The sequence below is a fragment of the Eublepharis macularius genome, chromosome 7 (assembly GCF_028583425.1).
Source record: "Eublepharis macularius isolate TG4126 chromosome 7, MPM_Emac_v1.0, whole genome shotgun sequence".
In the NCBI taxonomy this organism is placed as follows: Eukaryota; Metazoa; Chordata; class Lepidosauria; order Squamata; family Eublepharidae; genus Eublepharis; species Eublepharis macularius.
In genome coordinates this window covers 75894644-75919274 of record NC_072796.1, presented here as the reverse complement: position 1 = coordinate 75919274, position 24631 = coordinate 75894644, and the positions used below count along the sequence as shown (strand labels likewise).

Sequence of the window (24631 nt, the reverse complement as noted above, 5' to 3'; positions counted from 1 at the left end):
TAATTATTTGAAAAGTTGCTATGTGAGGACCTATGTCAGACTGTTGCAGTGAATCCCTCAGATTCAAACAGGAGGACTTTGGTGAGGTCTCCAATTAGGCATGAATATTGGACTATACAACAACTCTCTAGTTTTGGTTTGGAGGACCTTTCAGAAGGAATGAAAATCCTTTTTCCTTTTCATCCTCCAGACACCTCCCCCATCTTGCAGCCTATTGCTAAAGGTGGGGAGGAAGGAGGTGGCAAGGTGAAAACAACTCAGACCACACACTTGGCTGGAGTGAAAATAGGCCACAACTTTATTTTAAACAACATGTAAGGAGCATTGACGATCATGTGATCGGATCCCACAAAACGTCGGTTGACCCACCTGCCAGCCAATGACTCCTCCCCCCTCAGACCCCAGCTGAGGGGGGAACCAAGGAGTTGCATTAAAGGGGGAGATCATGTGGGTGTACACCCCTGAATGATTCCCCTGCCACCTGGAAGTGAGTGTGCTCCGGCAGCCCCTGAGCTGGGCATGCACTTCCATCACTTACTCCAAGATTCCTTATGGGAATCCCCGTTAACGGGGAACCTGGGCACGCAGGCCCTGGTTCCCCCAAAAGAGATCCAATCCAATGGCCAACTGCTATGGGAAGTTGTTACAAGAAAAACCAAGCAGTAAGAAAAGAGGGAGTGGTGGGTGGGACTTCGCAGCCAGGATCAAAGTGAGAAGGAGCGGGGCAGCAGCTGCTTAAATGCAAAGCTGTTGGACCAGAGGGAAGACTGCCTCCCCGAGGTCCGTCAGCAAGCACCGCCCCCTGGCTGCTGCTGATTGGGTGATCGGGATTTAAATCTATTGGCTGCCGTCTCGCCCGGGGGATGCCGGGCGAGCCAACCTGGTGGCCGCCATGCTTCATCTCGCCTCCCCGCCCGCAGCAGCAATCTTAAGTGCCCAGTAAGTTGGGTGTTTGCGCTTCTGCAAAACCATTGCAAAGCACTCAGGTTGAGGTGTGGCTGCCCAAAATATATTTTAACAGTGTGGAAATGGGGATTAAACAATAGCCCCCCATTTCGAAAATTATGGGCTGGCTGTCATTCCTGGACCTGATCCATTTATACTTATAGAGTAGAGGATGGACAAGTTTTTCATGAATGAGGAATGAAACAAATAGTTCCTCTCTTCTTTCTTGCTCCTGAAACCCAACCCTTCTTCCACCTACTTCAAGTAGTATCACTTTCTTCTGTGGCCTGGACTTCGAAGAGAAGGAGAAACTGAAATCCTATGCATAGTTATTCTGGTTTTGAGTCCACTAAAGTCAATAGACTTAGACTGGAGTAAGCTTGCATGGGACTGCACTGTTGCTCGCTGATCTTGCAGATTTGAAATTTAAGGAAGTATCTTGTAGCTTTTGAAAGGTTTCTGACACTGTAGAGATTTTAGCTTTTTGGGCTTAGAAGAAAGCCTTTACCCAAAGCCCTTAGCCTAGTGGAAATTGAAGATTTGCAGGCAGTATCAACAACCTCCTCATCTCTTGATATTTAGAGATTTCCCCCCTTTGGGGGAGAGGGGTTATTTTTATGCAGCTTTCTCCAGGTGTGTAGTCATCTTTCTCTGTTTTGTAGATGGTGGCCCTTTGCTAATCTAGTGATCAGTGCATGGCCATATTCTTTGCCATTAGAAGAAACAAGCTGGGAGCCTGGGAGAAATTGCAGGAGGGAAACTAAATTAATTTGAAAATCCTCCATCCTCCACATTTCCTCAAGAGCTTGAAAAGTTAATTTTAATTCCCCTCTTTTTTCTTTAAGTTGTACTTCTGTCAGTATTCCATTTCTCTTGGAGGCCTCTTCCTGAATACATGGAGCAGCCTTATACTGAGACAGTGGAAAAGTGGGGGGGGGGCACCAAGTCAAAACGAAGAAGGAACAGCAAATGGTGCAAGGAAAAAATTCTTTAATGTTGCACGTAGTGCACATGCAGAATAGACGTCTAAAAGAATTCTGAAGATCCCCCGACAAAGGTGAAACACGTAGAGGTTACGTAACACTAAAGAATTCTTTCCTTGTATCATTTGCTGTTCCTTCTTCATTATACTGAAACAGACCATGGGTTTATTTGGGCTGCAATTTTCTACTCTTGACTGGCAGCAGTTCTCCAGGGTCTCAAGGACAGTTCTTTTACATCACCTGCTATCTAATCCTTTCAAGTGGAAATGCCAGAGATTAAACCTGGAACATTCTACATGCAAAGTAGGTGCTCCACTGAGCTCCATCCCCATCCCACTGTTTATTTGTGGAAAGGATCTTTTTCATTTGATTCATTTATGAAATTACATTTTTATGCATACTTACAGATTCCTCAGACTGTGTTGAACCCTCTACCTTGTTTGCGGTTACTTGGCTTTGCTCATTTTGGTTGATATTGTGAGGCTCCTCCCTTTCTGGCTCTTCCTATTGCCCCTCACCTATCCTGGAGGTCTCTTAGAGAGAGTACTCCCAGGCTTCAGAATGGGCAAAGGAAGGGGTTGCATCACCTTTGACCCCAGATTTGTGATCTCAGCCTGCATAGCCACACCCAGCTTCCTCTCCTGCCTGTCCCTAGAGCCTTCCTTTTTCAGGCTTTTGCTACCACCTCTCCTCTACAATCTCACAGATGCCCCTCCTGGCTGGCCTGCAAAGAAAGTGGGGAGAGCCCTGGTTGGCTGTCTGTCTGCATGCCACTGCAGCCCCAGCCCCTGTGGGGTTGTCAAAAGGGCAGGAGTCCAGTAGCACCTATAAGACTAACAAAATTTGTGTATCTGAAGAAGTGAGCTGTGACTCACAAAAGCTCATACCCTATCACAAATTTTGTTAATCTTATAGGTGCTACTGGACTCTTGCTCTTTTCTACTGCTACAGACTAACACAGCTACCCATCTTGATCTATCCCTGTGGGGCTGATGACCTCTATAGGGCAGAGGGCTCCTGCCAGCCCCTCCCCAGCTATCTTGTGCCCATCCTGGCTGAGCTCTCACTCTCTGAGTCCCCCCAGGGTCATCCCTCTGCCTCTCTTGCTGGCCTTCTCCAAACAACAAGGAAGGCTGGGGAGATGACTAAGCCAGTGCTGCTATCAAGTAGATGTTGGTTTATTTATTTGTTTATTTATTTATTTGATTTATATCCTGCCCTCCCTGCAAGTGGGCTCAGGGTTGATGATGTCACTGCAGGTGCCAGTTCTGCTGTAGACTTATTCCTCAACCGGGGCCCCGAGCAACACATCTCCTTCTGGCTTGGTGCTGGTGGCTTCTTCTCCTCTCCTGACAGTAAGATGAGCCACAGGGGAATTGCCACGTCTTTCTGCCACGTGGGAACAGGTTTGCAAGTTCCTATGGCAACAAGCTGGCCATGATTTGTGCTGAGTCCAGGCTGGGTGTTAGCCCTGGACAATATCATAGTGAGCTTTACTTCAAGGAAAATTGAAGTAGGATTCCTATATATGTTATTCACAACAACATAATTATTTTATGATGGCCTTAATCCAAACCTAATGAAACCTAGAGGAGTATCTCATTCATTTGAATCTATAGATGATCACGGAACCTAGTTGTTAGATATATTTAATGATACTTGTGAAGATTTGCAAGACCTACATAATCAACATAACTTGTGCAGTAGCAGTTTTATAATTACTCTTGCCACTTTGACAGATTATTTAATTCTAGGTATTAGGCAGAAGTCCATTAAATAGCATAGGTATAAAGGATTCAGCTAGGCAAATTAGCTGGAAGATTCCTTCCTCTCACAGAAAACCTCCACATACACACTTTGGAAGAAGCAGTGAAATGACTTCAGATTAAATGTTCGACAGCATAGATACATACTATAAGGAACTAGAAGTTATATGTTGCCTGCCAGCCATTTGACCAGCATCTATGCAAGGCTGGCAATAGCCAACACAGCCCACAAATTTATTGCTTTGTTGTCCATGCAGTGCCCTTCTCCATTGCAGCAGTTGGAGCCAGCTGAAAGTAACATCGTGAATAAATGGTATTACTTTGAGATCTCTCTTGGATTTTAGAGGAATGATTTACAGTGCAATCCTAAGCAGAGTTACTCCAGTCTAAGCCCATTGAAATCAATAAGCTTAGATTGGAGTAACTTCTTAGGATCGCACTGTTGTACAACTATTATATAAGTAGAAAACAATACTATGTGAGCAATATAATTTGTACAGCAACATACTGTTTGCAGTAGTATAGTGCACAGGTCCAAAGAAAACCTCAGCCTTCATTTTGCAAGACTTGAGCAAGGTACTGCTAGAAAAACAAGTTGAGGCTAGAAAAACAACTAGAAACTACTAGAAAAGCAAGTTGAAAAGCAACGTAACCGGACTGGCCACCTGGATCCATGCTGTGATAATTTCAAGATTTGACTATTGTAATGTACTATACCTAGGTCTCCCACCTAAGTTAACTTGGAGACTTATATTGTCACAAAACGTTGTGGCTCGGCTGTTACTATGAGCATGACTATCATCCCATCTTGCAGTCACTCCATTGGCTACCTGTCAGTCACCAAACTTAGTTCAAGCTATTAGCTATCACATAGAAGGCTCTTCACTGCCTCAGTCTGCCATACCTGCAGGACCACCTCTCTCCCTATGTCCCTTCACAGCAGCTTTGGTCATCTGAACAGGGTCTCCTGCAAGTGCTACCCTGCACATGGGCAAAATCAACAGCTGCCTGAACATATGCATTCTTTGTGGTGGTCCCTACCCTGTGGAACGGCCTGCCTGAGGAGGTCAGGAGAGCCTCCACTCCCCTGGCTTTCCGCAAATGATGCAAAACTGAATTATTCGAAAGGGCTTTTTACTCTGATAGGAGGACTCTATTCTAGGGAGGTGGTCTCAAAGAGATGCTTCACTAATGAGTTAGGGCCCATGTACTTCACCGCTATGTTGCCTTATATACTACCTGTTGCTTTAAGTGTATGACTACTGGGTAGTTCTGTGTTATCTAATGTCAGTCCTAGAATTGCTTATGCTGTTTCAGCATTTCTTCAACTTTGAGCTGATTTTTTGCTAATGTTATATCTTTGTAAACTTGCATATATTTACCCTATGGCATTGTTTATTGAAATGTCCTTGATATTGACTGTAGTAATCTCTCACTATGTAATCCACTTGAGTCTCAGTGAGAAAGGTGGGTTGCCATAAGTCACCACCATTCTGGAACCACTCTGGTATTTTGCCCAGATATCGGAGCTTTGTGTGGCAACATGATGATGTGACATCTGGGCATACAGGAATTGACATCATCACATTGCTGACAATGTCATGATGTAGCTCAGAAGGGCCAGCAGCAATCAGTAAGTTACCCTTATTTCTTCCCCCTATCCACCAACTGAGCAGTGGTAGAGGCATGGTCTGTGGGTAGGGAGTCCTCTGCCCCCAGCAAGGGGCTGACATTGGCAACACTGCTTGAGGCATTGGGGGAGGGAGAGACACTGGGGGGACTCCCAGGCCAGAAGCTCATTGGTGCCTGTTTCACACTCCCCATGAAGTCCCGCCCAAGCTCAGGGGGCAGTTGGACTGCCCCACCCCAGGAGACTCCTTTAAACAACAAACCCAAGAAGAGCCAGGGAGGACAAGCCACACCTCTCCCATATAGCTAAAAAGAGGTGTGTGGCAGGAGAGAGACGGTTGTGGATGAATCTGTATCCTCCCTCCTCCATCAACTGAGGCTTTTCCTGAGGCTTACCTTGAAAGGAAGCTGGGGAGCGCATCAGCCCCTGGCTCCAACCTGAGGGACTGATACAAAGGTTGTGGAATGACAGAAGCATATGAGCTTTTGACTTCCTCAGGCAAGTCATTCCACAAGTTGGGGGCCACAGCTGAGAATACATATGTACAGGCAGTTATTGATCTTGCCCATTTACAGGGAGGCAATTGGAGAAGGCCTTGCTCAGATGAGTGAAACGGTGGTGACAGAGCATGGTGGGGAGAGGCAGTCCTGCACGTATGAGTGTTCAGGGCCGTGAAGGGCTTTGTATGTGACAGCCAGCACCTTGAATTGAACCTGATAAGCAGCCAATAGAGTGGCTGCAGAATGGGTGTCATATTCATGTTTTTGCTAGCTCCTGTTAATAATCATGCTGTGACATGTTGTACCAACTAGAGTCTCCAAGATGATTTCAAGTGCAGACCCATGTAGAGTGCATTACTATAGTCTGAATGTTACTGTGGCATGAATCCAGGTGGCCAGATTGGCCAAGTCAAGGCAGTTGGCCATCTTTCAGACTACACTGGAAGAAAGCACTTTCAGGAGCTTTTTGCCTTATCTTCTTGTTAAATCAACAAGTTGCGAGCAGATAGAACAATATAACAGTACATCAGCAGCCAAATATAACTGTCCATCAACTGCCAAAACAGCTTACCCGCTACCAAACGTCCTCTGAAAATAAAAGTGTTTTATATACCTTCCTGAATGAAGAAAGTGAAGGTGCTCTCTGCACCTAATATGACAAGCTATTCCAAAGTTCTGGACCTACACAGAAAAAGCCCACAACCTGTCATGTCAACTGCCATATAACAATTCTTGAGAGAAGGTACCACAAGGAAGAGGTTGTCTGAAAAATGCAGCTCGCTTGTAGGAATATACTCGAACTATGACTCATTATATCTCAAATGCCTGTATATTTAGTTTACTAGTTTTTCACGTAAGTATTTTGAGTTGAAATTGTACAGTTTGCTAAATTAACATTTTCAACTTTTTTTCCCTTTAGAAGAAGACATATCAGTGCATCAAGTGCCAGATGGTTTTCTACAATGAATGGGATATCCAGGTTCATGTTGCAAACCACATGATTGGTGAGTGAAGTACTAAATCTTGTTGATGATAGACAGACCGTTCTCCTAGCTGTATTCATCATTGCCTGTAAAATTAAACAGAGTTAAGGAGAAATTAATTGTGCAACCGTCAATGATTTACCCAGGTGTGATTGATATTTTTTTTAAAAAAAATATTATTAGGCCTAATAAAGCATTAGCATGTTTTATTTTCTGCAAGGGCTAGTTTAGACTTCTGCAGAGAATCATATACTACTGCCAGTCAAAACACAGGTGATTAACAAATTAAACTTCTAATCATTTTTGCATTATTGAAAACAAACTAACAGGAATGGTTAATGAACTGGTTGTTAGCTTTCCGCAGAGTTTTAGACAGGTTTTAATTTCAGAAGTTATTATGGTAATGACACTACTGAGTGCTACTCAAGCACCTTGGTACCAACATTGGAATTGGTAAGTTTTGTCACTAAGAAACGTAAATAATTCAAATGGCCATAAAAATAGAGAGATATGTTGTGTTTAAACAGCCGGAAAACAATCCAGAATGTCTCTTTCAAATGAAATAATATATTTAATTGAAAAAAATCTCAAGCTTTCTATTCATAGTATCCAGAGTTTGCAATTGTGCACTTTTTAACAATAATTTGTTTTTATAATACATACAGGAGGCGGCTGAAGTTAGGAAGTAGCATAAAAAGCACCAAGCATTTTCTTTGAATTGTCATATTTTGCCATTATTTGCTTATTCCCCTAAGGTTATCTATAATGTTTTTAATTTGGTTACCACTTAGTAATAACACTGAGGGCTCTGCAAGCCAATTAAATTTATCAAGCACATCTTTTGCCCGCTAATAAAACAATATTGCCTTTTGTTACTGTCTCTTTTTAAGGAAAAAAATTTCTTCAGCAAAGAGCAAACATTAGAGTCAATACTTTTATACACTGTTCACACTGTTTATTTCCGTAACTATTTATGGGAACTGGTTTGCAATACATTTATTATAGCATCCAGTTCTGTTGCTGCATGTCTATTTAATGGAAAAAATCTTTCCTTGGATCTGTTCTAGAACTACTACTTTTGTTGTAGCAAGCTGATTTTTATGGGTTTCTTCACTTAAATTTGGAACAATTAATTTAGTATATAGTTTAAATTTAGTTTAAGTTTTACAAAATGCAGGTTGCAACCCTATGCACTCTTAAGCTGCAATCCTAAGCAGAGTTCCTCCAGTCTAAACCCACTGGAATCAATGGACTTAGACTTGAGTAACTCTTAGGATTGCACTGTTTGTGTGTTAGTTCAGTTTCAGTTTTGTGAGTTATTGTCAAAATGAGGTGACCAGAGATAGCCCAAGTCATTTTGGTGTCTTAAGGCAGAAAATTATCACAAATAGAACAATAAACCAATTTGCTATCCTTCAACAATGCCGCAAAATCAGCAGCCTGTGATAGGCCATCATTCTTAATGGGTGGGACCAGTGTGGCCCAGGCAGTCACAGTGGTACAGTAGCAGGGATGATTGCTGCTGATCAGGTGTAACAAACCTGTGCACAGTTTTCATATGGTGTGGTTAAGTCAGGACTGGGCCAATCCTTTCTAGATCCATCTACTACCTTATAATAGTCCCACATGATGAAGGGGAAAAAATCCCAAAAGAATCCTTACATGGAATTGAGGATTACCCTGACCTTTATTAGGAAGATTAGATATGTGGTGAGGGAGCATAAAATATCCTAAATAAATTAGCAGGAAGATGAACATTGCAGGGCTAAGCATAGATAGTGTTAGTAACTCAGGTGAGTAGAAATCCTACAAGATGAAGTTGACTCAAATATACATACACTGTCTAGATTTAAGAAACAGAGAGGGAACCAAGGAGAAATGTAGTGTCAAGAAATAATAGAGTTGAGTCAATCTGAGATTATCCACAGTAGTCTGATAAATCTGAGAGCAGAACCACAAGTGACAAAAGGCACAGATTGGACACTTGTCAGCTTCCCTCAAGTTTTGATGGGACATGTAGGCAGCTTGGCGGAATGTTGGACAAGTGGCAGTTGAAAAGTCCATTGGACAGCAGTCAGAGAGCGAAGCTGCGAGACCAGGATGCCTACATTTCCCATCAAAACTTGAGGGAAGCTGACAAGTGTCCAATCTGTGCCTTTTGTCACTTGTGGTTCTGCTCTGAGATCAACCATCAGTTGGTTGTACTGTGCAGCCAGATTTAAGTGGCCTTATGACCGTGGGGCAGGGCCTCTTGGGGCATGGAACACTTGAACTGAGAACTGAGCGTGTTAAAGAATGCACCTTAACAAAAAATACTCAATAATTCGTATTGGATTTGCTAGTTGACTGTTCCCATTTCAGTCTGATTTGACAAGAGTTCCTTGTATATAGTTTCAGAAGAAATCGAAGATATTCGGTTACATTTTCTCTAATTCCAAAGTTGTACTAGTGTGCTAGCCCAAAGGTCTTTGCACGTCAGAATCCATATTTATAGCAGTTATCTGTGGAACAGCTAGTTGATGCAGAGTGAAGGAGGGGACGCAGAATAGAAAATAAATTTAGAAGAGGGTAAAGGCTGAGCTCAAAACATTTAAGAAATATTACCCTATGACATTATTTCCTGAACAGCATTGTAACAGTAAAACATAGGACATGGTTGCCGGGTTCCCTGGGGGCCAAATTGGGAAATGGGGGGGGGTAGTAGGAGGGAGGAGGGATAGTCGGTACTTATTGGGATGGTGGATACTGACTATTTTTAGAGAATCACCTCGGGGCACAACCCAGTCTTTTTGCGTTGCTCTGAAAATGCTGTCATTTTCTGATGATGCACTAGACCATTTCCCAGGGTGGCTGCACATGGTTGGCCAGTTTCCCACTCCCCACCCCGCCACTCCTGCTGGCCAGGTGAGTAGAGGTGGAGGCAGTGGTTGGAATCCACCCCCACCCCCCAGCAAGGGACTGGTAACCTAGCATAGGGTGCCGTTGTGTTAGAGGCTATCACTGCATTTATACAGAGCTATAGAATGAGGAAGTGGGTTGCACTTGGAATACAACATGGAGATATTAATCAGTAATTTATATTGAAAATATTCTCTTAGGAGCAGCAAAAAAAAATAAAAACAGCTCTTTCTTCCCCCACCCTTTTCGTTTCTTAATGTTTGAGTATTTTAAATGAGATATTCAGCCAGCAGTAGAATGTGAACATTTGACAAGAAGAAATGTGACACTTCTCTGTATGGGTTCAGGATCCTTCTGGAATGTCAGAGTCGTAGGGTGTTTACTTGCCACCCACTTTCCACCTGCCTCTGATCATTTAATAAAGAAGCAATCAAATTCCCATTTTTAGCTAATAAAACTAGATCAAGAAATACCAGAATCTGACTCCAAAGAAGGTAAATAAAATCAGAGGGGTTTTATTTCCCCTATCATAGTTAATTGAATACTACAAGTCAATTATTATTGCAGATTTTGTCCATGGTGTTACAACTTCAGAAAGACTTAATGTACCATAAATGCATATGAGTATGCATATCCAGACCTGACTCATGAGTAGGTAAAGATAAAAGCTCTTCTAGTATTAAAGGTTTTCATCACAAGAATAACTTGTGGAAGCAGAACTGCTAATGTTGTTAGTTGTCCTACATATTTTACATTCTTAAAATCTGGATGATAGAGAATAGGAAAGATGTGCTTTTGCCTTGCTGGTTGTCATGCATGATATTGCTTCATGCCATAACCATAGTGACACAGATTTGTGTGTGCTTACAATAAAATCTATCAGAAGAATAAAATGTAATCACACCAAAGCACAGTATGATCTACAGGTCTTGTTTGATAGTTTGGATTCGCTGTAAGGTTCTTATAAGTAATGCCTGTCTTTGGTGTTTGAGTTGTAACTCTGATTAAAAGCATTCAGACTGATTCTAGGATAGAAAGGTTGGAAGAATTCAAAACTTGTAGTACTTACATGTCCTAAAAGGTGGATTCATTTTTGCGGCACAGGAAGATGGCATCTTCATGTTTTTTACTTTCCAGTACTAAATTCCATATGGTGCTCCACCCCACCCCTGGCCACACACTCTTTTTTCATTTATGGATTCTTTCAAGATCACATCAGTATAAAAGAGTACTATTAAGAGTACACAGATGAAATTAGTGGGAATTGAATCTCTCTTTTTAATTCAGTGAAGGGAATCTTGTATAAAATGTTGAGGCCCTGCAGCTTAAGTGTGAATTTCTAAGCGCTCAGAATAAAGCCCTGGTAGGCACGAGATAATGTAAAGTGATGATATTGCCAAGAACTATTTTATGAAGGCTTAATTTTTTTCAGTCTGATAATTTTTGACCAATAATTAGCAACTACCAATTATCCTTTTTTAGTTAGAAGGAAATCTCTAGCACTATAGAGTTGGCATTGCAGCTAGCGCATAAATCCCCAAAGAGGTAAATATGTTCCAAACAGCCACAGACAACTGTCTCATGAAATGTAGTGAGCAAATTGCAAGCCGCTGGCTGTGTGCAGCACAGAGAAGCACATTTACCACTGAGGGATGATCAGACCAACAAAGAGAATGGTAAAAGGGGGTACAGGGAGCCACAATCATTGTAGTCCTCAGCTGTTGTTTCTGTCTAAAGTAACCAATTGTCTTTGCTAAATAAAAAAAATGTAGAAAGTTTGGCTGATGAGGTATGATAATTTTTTTTTTTAATAATAGGTCTTTCAAAATCTCTTGGTTTTTTTTTTACTTTTTCCATTCTTCTTTTATCCATACACTTACAGATTTAATAATGTTATAAGTATAGCATTTTGGTTAAGGAAAATTGTAGAAATAATGCAGGAATCTGAAAAAGACTAGGAAAAAGGAGAAAATATAGATAATAAATGCTTATCTAAGTTAGCTGCAGTGATTTTTCAGTGAAATCCTAAGCAGTTACTCCAGTATAAACCCATTGATTTATTGTTAGTCATACACTGATTTAAAAGGACATTAAAAGATGTTCTTTAGGAATCTTGCTTGGTAGCTGATACTTTGAGAAAAGTTTGCTTTGAAAAGAAGAGTAGTATATAATTACTGAAAGACCCAAGGCTCTGCAGAGATGCCAGGAAAGAGTTCCTTATATTAAGCTCAATATACCAGTTCATTACAGAATGTTGCACCTTTTGGCTTATTGTGGGTGCTGACCTTGTAAATCAAAAAAGTATAGCACAGTGTGGGAATTCTCGTCACCATGCAATGGGATGAATATATAACCAAGCAAAATATAGCACTAAACACTGGAAAGTAACTGATTGAGAAAAAACAAAGTTATTACAATATAACATGTTTGAAATCCCAAAAGTTTTCATTAATATGAATCCATATGACATGAAACAAAAACATACATGCATAATGATAAATTTTGGTCTGTCTATCATATGTATGTGTTAGTTATCAACCATAGGTGATTCGGACCATATACCTTTGGGAACACTGTGTTTTTCAGCCATACCATCTCCTTGGAAGTTCCAGGCTTCCTCAAACCTAAATTTCTTCATGTACTCTTTGTGTTGCTTCACCTCTCACCACTGTGGTTGTTCACTGCCCTTTCTTATCTATATAAGTTCCCCCTTACATAAAAACTTCAGGGTCAGTCTGTGGAGCTGACATGGAAACAACATGGGATGCCAAGAGGGAAGCTGCAGCTTAAGCAGGATATTCGCAGAAATCATGGACCCAGCCCCCATGTTGGAATGGCATCTTGGAATCCAAAACGTTATCTGTGCAACATGGAAGCTCACGTAGTTAGTTCTTTGCTCTCCCCTGACTCTTCCTACTTCACTTCCAGACCCAGTAACCTTTTTGTAATTCCTCTGTCAGTCCTGTTTTCGTCCTCTCTCTTCACATATTTGCTTTACCTGTAAGGAGTGCCTTCTGGAAACTAAACTCAGCTTATTTTTGGCTTTATTTTGCCTTTACCTAGGTGCACAGTTCAACCCTTTAGAGGCTTAGATCATGTTTAAAGTGCAACACAAGTTATTTTACAGTCTTGATACCTACAGTTTGTTTTCAGTAATAGAAGGGCACTCCCATTGGTAGACAAGGAGGTAATTTCTGCCATTTCCTCCACTGCTATTTCTGCTGGTTTGCCCTTTACACCATAGACACCCATTCTGCCCCATATATTGCTCATGAGTTGGCCCAAGATCCAGATTTGGGAGGTGGGTGTATCAAGGTCTGTAGTAGGAGAGGGATGTGGAAAGTTTCTCTCTGTTCTTCTTGTTGCTTCTATAGTTTCCAAGATGCAGTGTCTGTTACATTAAATTTAAAAATGTATTAGGAATATAAAGGAATTTACATTAGGAATGTAAATTCCTTTTTAAAAGTGCGGCAGTAGAGATGGGCACAAACAGCAATATGAACAAAAAAAGCCACGAATAGCCCAATCTGCTGTTCGCGAACAAGCTGTGAGGCCCCATTCTAAAAGCAAAGGGCAGGGGGCAGGGGGACTCCCAGCTCTGGCTTGGTTTGCAGACAGTGGAGAGGGAGAGAGTTGCTGTTGGCATTTTGATAGAGAGAGTGCATTGGAGCTTGAATTTTCTTTGTATGTGGTGGGATAGGGATCTACCTTTTCAAGTTCCAGGGCTGCTGCCAGGCTCTGGACCAAGCTATTATTTATTATTGGTAACTTTCCTGCTGCCTGCTCAGGTAAGGTTTCTGGGAGTGGTGCAGTAGGGATCTACCCCTTCAAGTTCCAGGGCTGCTGCCAGGCTCTGGTGCCAAGTTATTATTTATTATTGGTACCTTTCCTGGTGCCTGCTCAGGGCAGGTTTCTAGGAGTGGTGCAGTAGGGATCTTGATCAAACTTGGAGGATGGCTGGAGGAGAGCCTGCTGGCCCCCATGAACAGCCAGCCACGAACATGTTCATGAACAGGGCCATGTTCGTGGTTGTTCGTGAGTCCCTCTTTGTGGATGGCAACGAACAATGAACATCATGTTTGTTTTTTTCTGTTCGTGCCCATCTATATGTGGCAGTCAAATTTTCTGTTTGTCTAATGCATAATACCTTGGTAAAATTGGCTCATGTCAAGAGCTCATTGAAGTCTTCCACAGTGTACATTTCTGTCAATAAATGTTTCTTTTACCCAAACAGTGGAGAAGAGTACTCTTTATGCTTTGTGTTCTTTAAGGTGTACTTCTTCAAAATTTCTTTTCATACATGAAGTGGATTTGGATCGAATAAATTTGATACAGTGTCTTGTATAAAATAGGGAGTGATAGTTTATTCTTTTGAAGAAATAATCTAGAAATAAAAATCCATGCACCCGAGAATTTCTGAGCCCACTTCCTTTTGCTGTTAGTAGTTCTTCATAAAAAGAGGGTGGTTGGGGATAATAGATATTAATATACAGCCGTATGTCCAGTGTTTGTGACATTGTTTCTCTCACATTTCTCTATGGCCGCTGTGGAGACTTTCCAGTGCCTCAGCGCTTATTTCCTCTGCTGCTAGCACTTCCACATTGCAAAATTGAAGCTTTTCAAGGAGCCCTTATGCATGTGGTGGAAGTACTAGCAGCAGAAAAAGTAAGCACCGCAGAGGAGGATAGCCTCCTCAGCAGCAGGACAGAAGCGCAAAGGGGATGATATAGGATCTAAGCCATAGTTCCTACCAGTTGTAAGCACATATGCAGCACCTTTAGGTCCTGCACACATTTATCTTCAGTGTGTCCTTGCAAATCTGACTGACAGCTAACACCTAAAATTTTTAAATCTGCTATACATATCAGCAAAGTTTCTAAAGCGTGTTCCAAAGAAACAGAATCTTATTCTACCAGCCAAATAGATAAACTTAGAGACATGCTAGGCATGATGGGAGAGGGATCCATGTGTTCCCTTGCTCACGTTAGAAATAGTCCTCAACCTCTGCTTGAATTCCCCCACACCACCAAAACATGCTGGTGATAGAAGCTAAATCCTGCCATTTCTCCTGTATTCCTTGACTTTCACAGTTTTCTTCCATCCCTGCTCACTTCTGGTATCAGTAGAGTTGGGAGAAAAATCTTTGAGATGATAGAATGCAACGAGATAAGGAGGCCAGTGCAAGCTTTCCCTCCCTTCAGTCATGAGCACTTTGATTGTTTTAAAAAGACACCATTACTCCCCCTTTAGACATGAGTGGATAGGTACATGTATATGGATTCCCGCATCATGTCTAACTTGGCCCTCAGATTGAAGTCATATTCCAGTACTGCATGTAAATTCAGTACATACAAGCAACATACATGTGAGAAAATGGACACTGCTTCTGTTAATTACAGAATTTCAGGTGAAGCAGTGGAAAATATTTCTTTCCCTGCTTGTTAACATTAGACGATTGTTTAATATGTTGCAATTGTACAGCAATTATTGGCATTCCATTTGATAGTAACAACAGTAAATGCATGACTATAGGTGTAAAATCCAGGAATTTGGGATTTGTTATTAAATCCAGTGAATTTTTGTGTTATTTAATGAGAGGCTGAGGATGGAAAATGATTAAATCTGTGCTTTGTTTAATACTAACAGAACGCTTCCCTCATGTGGGCAATGCTGGCTTATTTGAAAAGCTCATAAAGGGTTTCTACATGGACCATACAAAAGGGATACTTTCTCTTTAATAGCCATCTGTACAGGAGAGATGAGAAGTGGGCCAGGTCATCTCTCCTCAGCTGTCATGATATTAACGTAGGTAATGGAGCAAGCTCTGCATTCTGCTGGGTGTTGTTTTTCATAGATGTCCATCGATTTACACAGATAATTCTATTTATTTCTTAGAGTTGGTCCAAGCAAACTAGGCAGAATAACAAACACCAAAGCATTTCGAATGACTTTATCTTGTTGATTTGTAATGTAACTTTTTGTCTAAAAAAATGGTGTTACACCTACTGTGCAGATGGCTGCATGATTTGTAAACCAGCCAAAACATTTAAACGAATGTGTGGTCTGGGGATAGATTAAATAACGGATAAAATGGAATGTGGACCACAAATTCTAATAATCAGATGATTCTAAGTTCTATGTAGTGTGGAGAGACAGTAACAGTGATAGCAAGGAATGCTTGCCAATGACAGCAAGGTGCCTAACAGATCACAGGATGGAGCCTGTGGCCTAGTAGGCCTCAGTTTGCGAGCTGCACATTTGCTGTACAGCTGGCAGCTCTGTGTGGGGACATCAGATAAAACTTATGTAAAATGAAGTGTTACTGCTTAGTATAAATTCATGCAGACAGGGAATTTGCAGACAACTGCAAACAGGATCTGGGGTACCAATGAAGCAGATAGCAAATTCGAGGTGGTTTTAATTATCTGGACAATTTAACCAAAAATAATTGCAAGATGAGGTTTAAAAGAGCAAGTACAGGTTTAAACATTCTGTGCTGTTATATTTATTTGAAGCTCTTTGTCCTTTTAAAACTATGACCACATTCAAAATCCTGTTCATTTAGCTACCACCTAAATTCTCTATATTATTTACTATAAAAGTTCTTTTCCAACCGAAACAAAGCTGACAGTATGTCAATATTAGGATACCTGCAGCAATGCTTTGATTTCAGCTGAATTTTTTAATACTAGTATGGAAAAGAAAATAAATAATTTTAAAAATAAGCCTTCTTTGTTAAAAAAACCCTATATGTTTCTAAACTTCTTATTCGTTGATCAGTCTGTGCACACGTGACAACAGTTGATCTTGGTTTTTGTCAAAAGACGTAAAGAATCTATAACATAAATATCAGAAACACCAACTATCCATAGAGTTTCAAAATAATTTAATGAAAATGTATAGTTTATTTTTGGTATCTATGAATAGATAGTAAAATGTGACATTTGCCCATTCTGTATTTTGTCCAGTGCCTGATGTTATGAAAATATTTTCCTTTCATCAAAATAGCCTGGATGTACCAATTTTGTAAAGCATTCTTAATCGAAATGGAGAAATCTCCCAAAATCTGAAAAATAAAAATGGTCGTTATAATTATTTATAACCTCTACTTTTCTAAAAATAACATCAACACACAAGTATGCAGTCCAGATTAACAATCCTCAGACCGAGTTCAAATCAGTAGCCCTAGTTTTTAAATCAGAAGTGCTGTCAAGAATCATCCTGGGTCCCCACCCAAACACTTCCTTTACTCCTGCCTGTCAAACAGCCCCCCCAAAAGTGTCATATTGAAACATGGCTTAGTATTAGCAGGAATGGGGAGGATTGACATTTGGTAATGCTGTCATCACCACACAGGGGTCATTCAAAGACAGCGCTGGCCAAGGAGATCACGATTCTCCCACTTCTCCTTGAACATGCAGTCTCATAGAATGTTGGAGAGAACAGCGGGAAGGGGGTGGGGAACAGTTTTTAACTAGTTGCTCCTGAATTTCTACAGCAGTGGTACCTTGCTTGACTCAGGGCAGCCAAGATACCTGAACCTCCCCCCCCCCCGCCCGGTTCCCTTTTCTTGATAGCCTCGAACATCAGAGGATAGCAGTGGGTATTTGGCATTAGTTGAAAGATGTTTCTGTTTTAAAACTTGTGTTTCTCAGTGGCGTTCAGTCCTTCAAGAACGATTGTAGTACAACCTCCATTCATTTTGGCACAGATTTGTTAATGTCTAACTTCAGTGAAACAAATCAAGGTCGCACAGTGTAAAAATGCATGAGAACTCACACAATGCAAGGATCCTAATTAAATTATTGTATATTGTGCCTTGTGTGGTTCATAGCAGTGACAACATATTTAAGTCACTGTGTGTCAGCATTTCCTTTCTTTAAACATGTAGGCTGTTTTCATTGTTCATGTTTTTTCAGACTACATATATAGCATACAGATTTTTTAAAAAATGAAAATAGATTCACAGTAAAAAAGAAACCTCTGCTTAACGTATTTGCTCTGGTAATTTTAAACTGGTTTCCTTTTTTTAAAGGTCCAATAAATGTAACTAGAAGAATAATAGGCAATACAGTGTGTGCGTCTCTGTGTGTGTATTTGTGTGTGTTAAACTTCAGATGCTCATATTGCTGCATTTGGTTAGCTAACAGGGTTTCGTAGGTCACCTTTAGAATTTTATGCCTATGACAGCAGTAGCTACCTGCCAAGATTGTGAGGCATCTCACAGCTCTCAGGATGGAGCTTGTGGCCTGGTAGGCCGCAGTTGGAGGGGTACACATTTGCTGTACAGCTGGCAGCACTGTATGGGGCAGCAGTGTGGGCTGTTAGGGAGCTGGAAAGGAGACAAGCATGAAATTTCTTCTAACCCCAACTCTGTTTTTCTATACTGTTGGCTGCTTCTCAGTTCCTTGACAAAAAAACCAATCAGGCACCCTTTAATCCGCCTGTGATTACCAGTGGTATAAAAAGAGAAGCATAATGAGGAAAAATGCCTCGTTTTGTTGCCTTCAAAAGCCAACAAATTGGAGTTAACTTGACAGGAAGTGGCTTAATAATTAGATTATTTATTTATTCCTGACACATATCCCCCTGTTACTAGTCTCAGGAGACCCTGTAGATGGTACGATTTTCAAGCTGCCATTACTTCGCTGTCTTCTGTGAACAAAGAAGCTACTGTCTATCAGTCAATTAAATGCACTCTTTAAGCAGAGGCTGAGAAGTCCTCAATGGATAGAGCCCTGGGACATTGTGGCTGATGATTCCTTTCTCTGTACTGTACATCACACTCTCAACTACAGTCCCCACAGAGATGGAATAAAGTCATGCATTAAAATATCACTTGTTGATTTGTTTGCTAATGAAGAGCCATTGAAATGTTTGTGTATTTCTGTGGCAAAACTGTTGATAAAAGGACTATTTGCTTGCATATCTTACTTTGTCTTTAGGAAATGCTTATTTAAGGTTTACCAAAATTAAGATCAACACATTAAGGGGAAAAAAACCACTGAGAGATGGATTGTGTCGTTTACTAGTTATGCATGTCAGAGTAAATGGGCAGAGGACTGAAACAGGAGGGGAAAGGAGATAATGATGGCACTTCAGGCATCTGAGCTACAGTCCTCTGCATTAGTGGGTACAGACATCTTGTACCCTTATCCAAGTCTTTGAGATTTCAGTAGACTCCTTTTTTTATCCTTTAACAATGCACACCTTAAACTAAAACAATGATGGAGTTACATGATCTGTAGACATAACATGACCACACCCCAGAATTGTTTAATTTCTTGTATGATCTTTTTGGTTTTTAGAAGTTGCATTCCCTACATGATTTTTCTGATCAAGTTTTGTATTTTTGTATTGGAGTATTTTTTTTAAATGGTCACAGTACTGTGATGATCCCATCAGGAAAACCAATCAGCCTGGCTTGGCATATAGGCATATTAATGGGAAAATAATTAACATATGCTTCCAGTTACAAAGTTTTGTCTTTGTAGCATTTTGTGCTTACACTTGCAATTTTTGTGGATTGAGTGACTGCTTTCCAATGAAATATTTCATCTACATAGAACATGCATTTTGCTGTACATCTGGGGTGCAATCGAGCAGGTTTAAGTTTGGGATGCCTAAGAGACATCTTTTATTTTCTCCACAGTAGGTGTAGAATCAAAAAATTGCTTTTTTATTTTAATATCTACTAATTGCACTTAGCCCAGTATTGCAGGGTGGTAATCTGCAGTACTGCAGCCCAAGCTCTGCTCAAGATCTGAGTTCGATCCTGGCGGAAGCCAGATTCAAGTAGCTGGCTCAAGGTTGACCCAGCCTTCCATTCTTCTGAGGTTGGTAAAATGAGTACCCAGTTTCTTGGGGGTAAAGCATAGATGACTGGCAAAGGCAATGGCAAACCACTCTGTAACAAAAAGTCTGCCAAGAAAACATTGTGATTAGACATGGGCACGAACCACATTATGAATCAAAAAACCCCACGAACCGCCTGATCGTCTGTTCACGAACCAGCGGTTCGTGAGGGTCCATGGTCAATGAACCAGCATTCGTTGGAAGCCCGGTTTGTTGCATTCACCCGCGGTTCATGAAGCCAGACAGTCAGGCACCATCAATCAGTTCCCTTGGAAACGGAGCTGGGGGAATGCCTGAACTCTGTCTGCACTCCTTCTGTCGCTCTGGAAACCCAAATCGAAGCCCAGCTTACCTTGATCAGCAGGTCTTCCTTCCAACCATGGAGCTGCAAAGTGGTTACAATTGGTTACATGGGAGAAGACACCCGGAGGGAGGGAGGGGGAAGGGGGTGTTCTGTAGCCATGGGCACTCCAATCTCATCCCTGCAAATCCTGATAGGCAGTTCTGACGGCCAACCCCTTGTACACTGGGCCAATGTCAACTGGTAGGTCTAATTGCATCAAATGGAAGTTTCCTGGGGGCCTCGGATTGGAGAGGGTATAACTCCAAGAGCCCTATTGCAATCTTGACCAAACTTTGGTGCTGGCTGGAGGAGAGCCTGCTAAACACTCCCTGGGAATATGGGCTCTCTAAGTCCAACGGGGGCCGTTCTGACGCCCACGAACCTCGAACCAGTTCATCAGTGGGAAATGCTCGTTGCGTTTCGTTAGTTCAAGTTCGTCGGTGGCACCGAACCATGAACCACTGGCTCGTTAATTTTTTTTGGTTTGTGCCCATATCTAATTGTGATACAACGTCCCCCCATGGGTCAGTAATGACTCAGTGCTTGCACCTTTTACCTTTGCCTACTAATTACATGCTGCCAGTTTGGTGCTATGCAGAGCAAAACCTAAGCAAGTCTACTTAGAAGGAAGTCCCGTTTTATACAGTGGAGCTTACTCCTAGGAAAATGTTCTTAGGATTGCAGTTACAGTGTACAACTAGAAGCTGGGCTTTTGTTTATATCAAGTATCAATACTAGTGATGAACCCTGCCTTAAAATGAGAAGCCAGTGCCCAGCCTCCACTGGTCCTGCAGTGGACATTGGCATATGTGTGGCTGGGCAGGCAACCAACACAGTATGAAAATCCCTGTGCCTGTGAGGATTAGGTGCAGTGAAGCAGCACCTCTGATTCTTTAAATAAGAGCCCTAAAAGAACAGCATAGCAGTTCTGCAGTGAATGCTGAAAGAACCTAGGGGAAAGTTGAAATCATATACAATAGACCCTCGTGGTTCATAGATTTGGGACTCACAATGTCACTTAATCATGGTCAGCTGTATGATCACATAATGCGGTCCCCAGCCTATTTTTACTCCTGCCACACGATTATCATAACCATTACATCATTACATTTTGCTGGAGATTCAGTTGTTTTCAGTATTTATGGATTTCACTGTTGGTGGTGATCCCGGAAAGGGATCCTCTGTAAATGGTGATGATCTATTATATTCACTTGGTTTTTTGACACCATTGTCATGGTTTGTATCAATAATGTTGTACACCCCATCTCTACCACTTGTAGGCATACTAAAATTGAATTTTAAATCGTGATGGACAAATGTTCCATAATTTGCCTCTATTCATATTTGCTTTTTGCAGTTTTCTGCAAAAACACTTGGAAAAATCTTAAGTACAATTAAAACTGGCATAAAACAGGTGGAAATCACAATTCCATTCCGTCAGTCCCATTACCACTTTCTCCAGTGACCTTTATTCCAAATTTACCAGGTAGCAGGGCAAGGAGAGTGGCAGAGGCAAAACATGGGTCTCCAGAGCACCTGAGTTCATTGGAATGGCATTGCTGTTGCAGTATTCTAGATGCCTTATGCAAAGAGGGAACTAGGAAGGGGAAGGATGCTGCATGCCCCAATGACATACTTCTGGTTGAAAAAACTATGTTTGGGACCAATTTTGGCTCTGCTGAGACCCCATAGCTTCAGTTTTTCATCAGGAAATGATGTCATTGGGGCTTCTGGAACAGACCCATGCGTGAGAAACATGGATTCCCCCTCCCCCCATGGCTGCCTAGTGACCTCATCTCTTGTTTTAAAGGGAGGGAGGGCTGGCAACCCTGTGTCCTGCTCCACTACCAAATGAGTTTGGGAGATGAAAAAGAAGTTGCAAGAAAGAGAGGAAGAATTACTCTTGCCTCATATTGGGGTAAGGTATCTGCAGATTCCTCAGTTTACATTTCCCCTCCATCACCAATTTTAACAAAGAAAAGGGGGAAATCATGTAATTCGTGCTGGCTTCAAATTAAAGACTTTCTTTTTTCTGTTCTGTTACTCCAGTTCATTGTGTTAGAAAAGCATAGACACTCAAAGGTGTTCTGTAATAGAAAATAAATTTGAAACCCTTTCATTAATTGGTGATTAATATATTTCAGGATTAGTTTAAGCAAGGCCCTACCTCCTGCCCAGTCAAGTATGGTCTGGTTAATATCCAATTATCTGCACCTTCATACTTATTATGTCTTAATATTTTGGATATGATAATCAGAAACTTGAGAGTAATGCTAATGAGGAGCATAGAGCAGGAATTAACCAGTGACATACTCAATGATCCTTACTTAGAAAGGTATCTCTTTTCTTGTATTCCACACAGTGCTAAGGCTCTCCTGTGACACAGCATACATTGAGGAATTATTCTCCAAGGATCATTTCATATCATTTGCTTACATTAGTATAACTCTGTTTCATATGCATTATTCTCAGTGAAACATCTATGGCAGGGGTATTTGTTTCTCAAATCAAGGAGCTTAATTGTGGAGCAGACAGGGATGTTCATACAAGAAAATGTAGCATATAAAGCAGTTTGTTTGCTTTTTTATACAAAACATTTTATTAGCAGCATTCTACCTTGCAGGAACTCAAGGTGGCTTGCAATATAAATATAAACAATAATAAAATGAACAAAACGTTTAAAGTACAGTTTAAGACTACCAGTAATCACAGAAACAAAGTTAATGAAAAGCAGTCCTAAATAAAAATGTCTTCATCTGCCTTCTGATCAATAGTGAGGGGGCCAGGTGCATCTCCCTGGGGATGGTGTTCCATAATCATATGACTGCCACTGAAAAGGCCCTCTCTTGTGTACTTACCAGGTGAGCTTCTTTAGCAGATGAAACAGCCGGAAGGGCCTCTCCCTGGGTTCTTAATTCCTGAACAGGAATATATGGGAGAAGATGGACCTTCAGATACTCTGGCCCCAAGCCATTTAGATTTTTAAAGGTCCAAACCAACACCTTGAATTGCTGTAATATTGGGGGCCCAGGTTGCATTGTGGGATTATAATAACACTGATTTTGTTCACTGCTCTGAGTAGGCACTAATCTCTCTAGAAGAGTGTTATATAAGCACAGTTGTTATTGTTAAAACATGCTGTTGATAGCTAGCCCCAACAAGAAATCTAACTTTAAGGGTAGCCCCAGGTGCAGTGCATTACAATAGTCCAGTCCATATTAGTCCAGTCTATATGTCATTAAGGAATGGCCCATGAAGTGACATCCCGAAAAGCCTGCAGGAATCCCCAGTTCCTTCAGAAGAGGAATATAGTAAACCTATCTTTGGCTGACATCCTCGCTTATAACATTTTACTGAACCTTAATAAACACCATTATAATCCCAGCAATTTTTACTTTTCTTGGGTATCCTACAGACTTAATAGCAGATTCTGGCAAACCTTGACTCAAAAGTAAGACAGTGGGAAATAACTCTTCTGTGACCTGAGGCCTCCCTACAGTATGTGTTCCTGTGCTTTTCCTGAAAGAGTAATGCCATTCTTTCACAACTTTATTCATCTTCTGATATCATTTGTTCATATTCATTACACCATGGGACATCCCCATCTAGGATTGCCAGTCCTCCACTGGGGACAGGGGATCCCCTGCTCCCACCCTCCACCCCCTGCCCCTGCTTACCTGGCTGACAAGGGAGGCACGGGCTTCCCAAGGGCATGCTCCCAGGCAGCACAGCACGCTCCCGCAGGCCTGACTTTGGCCTAAATTGGGCCTGAATCAGGCCACTGTGGAGTGGGGGAGTGCTCCCGTGCTCCGTAGCAGCCCGATCCAGGCCGATTCAGACCCAAATCAAGCTGGATTGGGCCACTGCAGAGTGCAGAAATACTCCCACACTCTGCAGCAGCCCGATTCACATCCGGAAGTGAAGTCATCTTCCCAGAAGTGACATCTTGCAGGCTCAGGAGTGCACGTGCACCTAAGACAACAGAGCAGGCAAGTGCCAGGAATCCCACCTCCTGTGAGGAGGACCGGGGGTCCTGGCAACCCAATCCCCATCCACACTTAACAAAGTGAGTTCACCTTCTTTCTGGGGACTGCTTTACTTTCAGTGGATAGCATTGCTTATGCATTGGATAGGGGTTATATTGCAACAGTTGTTTACTGCATTTGTGACAGGAATCTCACTTTTCAACTAGCTCAAAATAGATGTCCAACAAAGTAGGCCAGTGACGGCTGCATATTTCTAGGAAGTTAACCATACCTTCCTGAAAAGCTAATTTTTGTTTTACTGCCATTTTGAAGAACATCCAGTTGTTAATGATTCCTGTTGCACAATGATGATGCAATATCCAATGATGTATGGATGCAGCCTTGCAAATTGAAGACTACATTTCTAAAGATAGATGTATAGATGCATGTGTATATATTTTTGAACTTTCTATAAAATTGCCTGTGTTAGGCCGTCCTTGTTCATCTTTATCTTTACCTATGGCCCAGCTTGTTCTGTGAGCTATTGTAAATATTCCCTACCAAAATCTCAATTTACAGATCATGTTGTTATCATGACTTGGAGAGGAAGTCTTAGTTGTACTTCTGGTGTTACATTGATTCATCCTGTACTCTTGAACAAGACTCGTATCTCTTAATTTTGCAAATGCTATAATACTAAACCACATGGGGTTTTACCGAGGAGCAATCATTTAATGCAGGAAAAATACTATGAATATAAATC

General features: G+C 41.4%; 1 protein-coding gene across 5 annotated transcripts in view; it reads left to right on the top strand.

Moving 5' to 3' along the window:
- Positions 1-24631, top strand: part of ZNF521 (zinc finger protein 521) — a 396855-nt gene that overhangs the window by 180534 nt on the left and 191690 nt on the right. For all 5 annotated transcript variants that reach the window (XM_054985825.1, XM_054985823.1, XM_054985821.1 and 2 more), the window contains one exon: positions 6744-6828. In XM_054985825.1, the coding sequence (XP_054841800.1) occupies positions 6744-6828 (85 nt within the window). The remainder of the gene's footprint in view (positions 1-6743; positions 6829-24631) is intronic.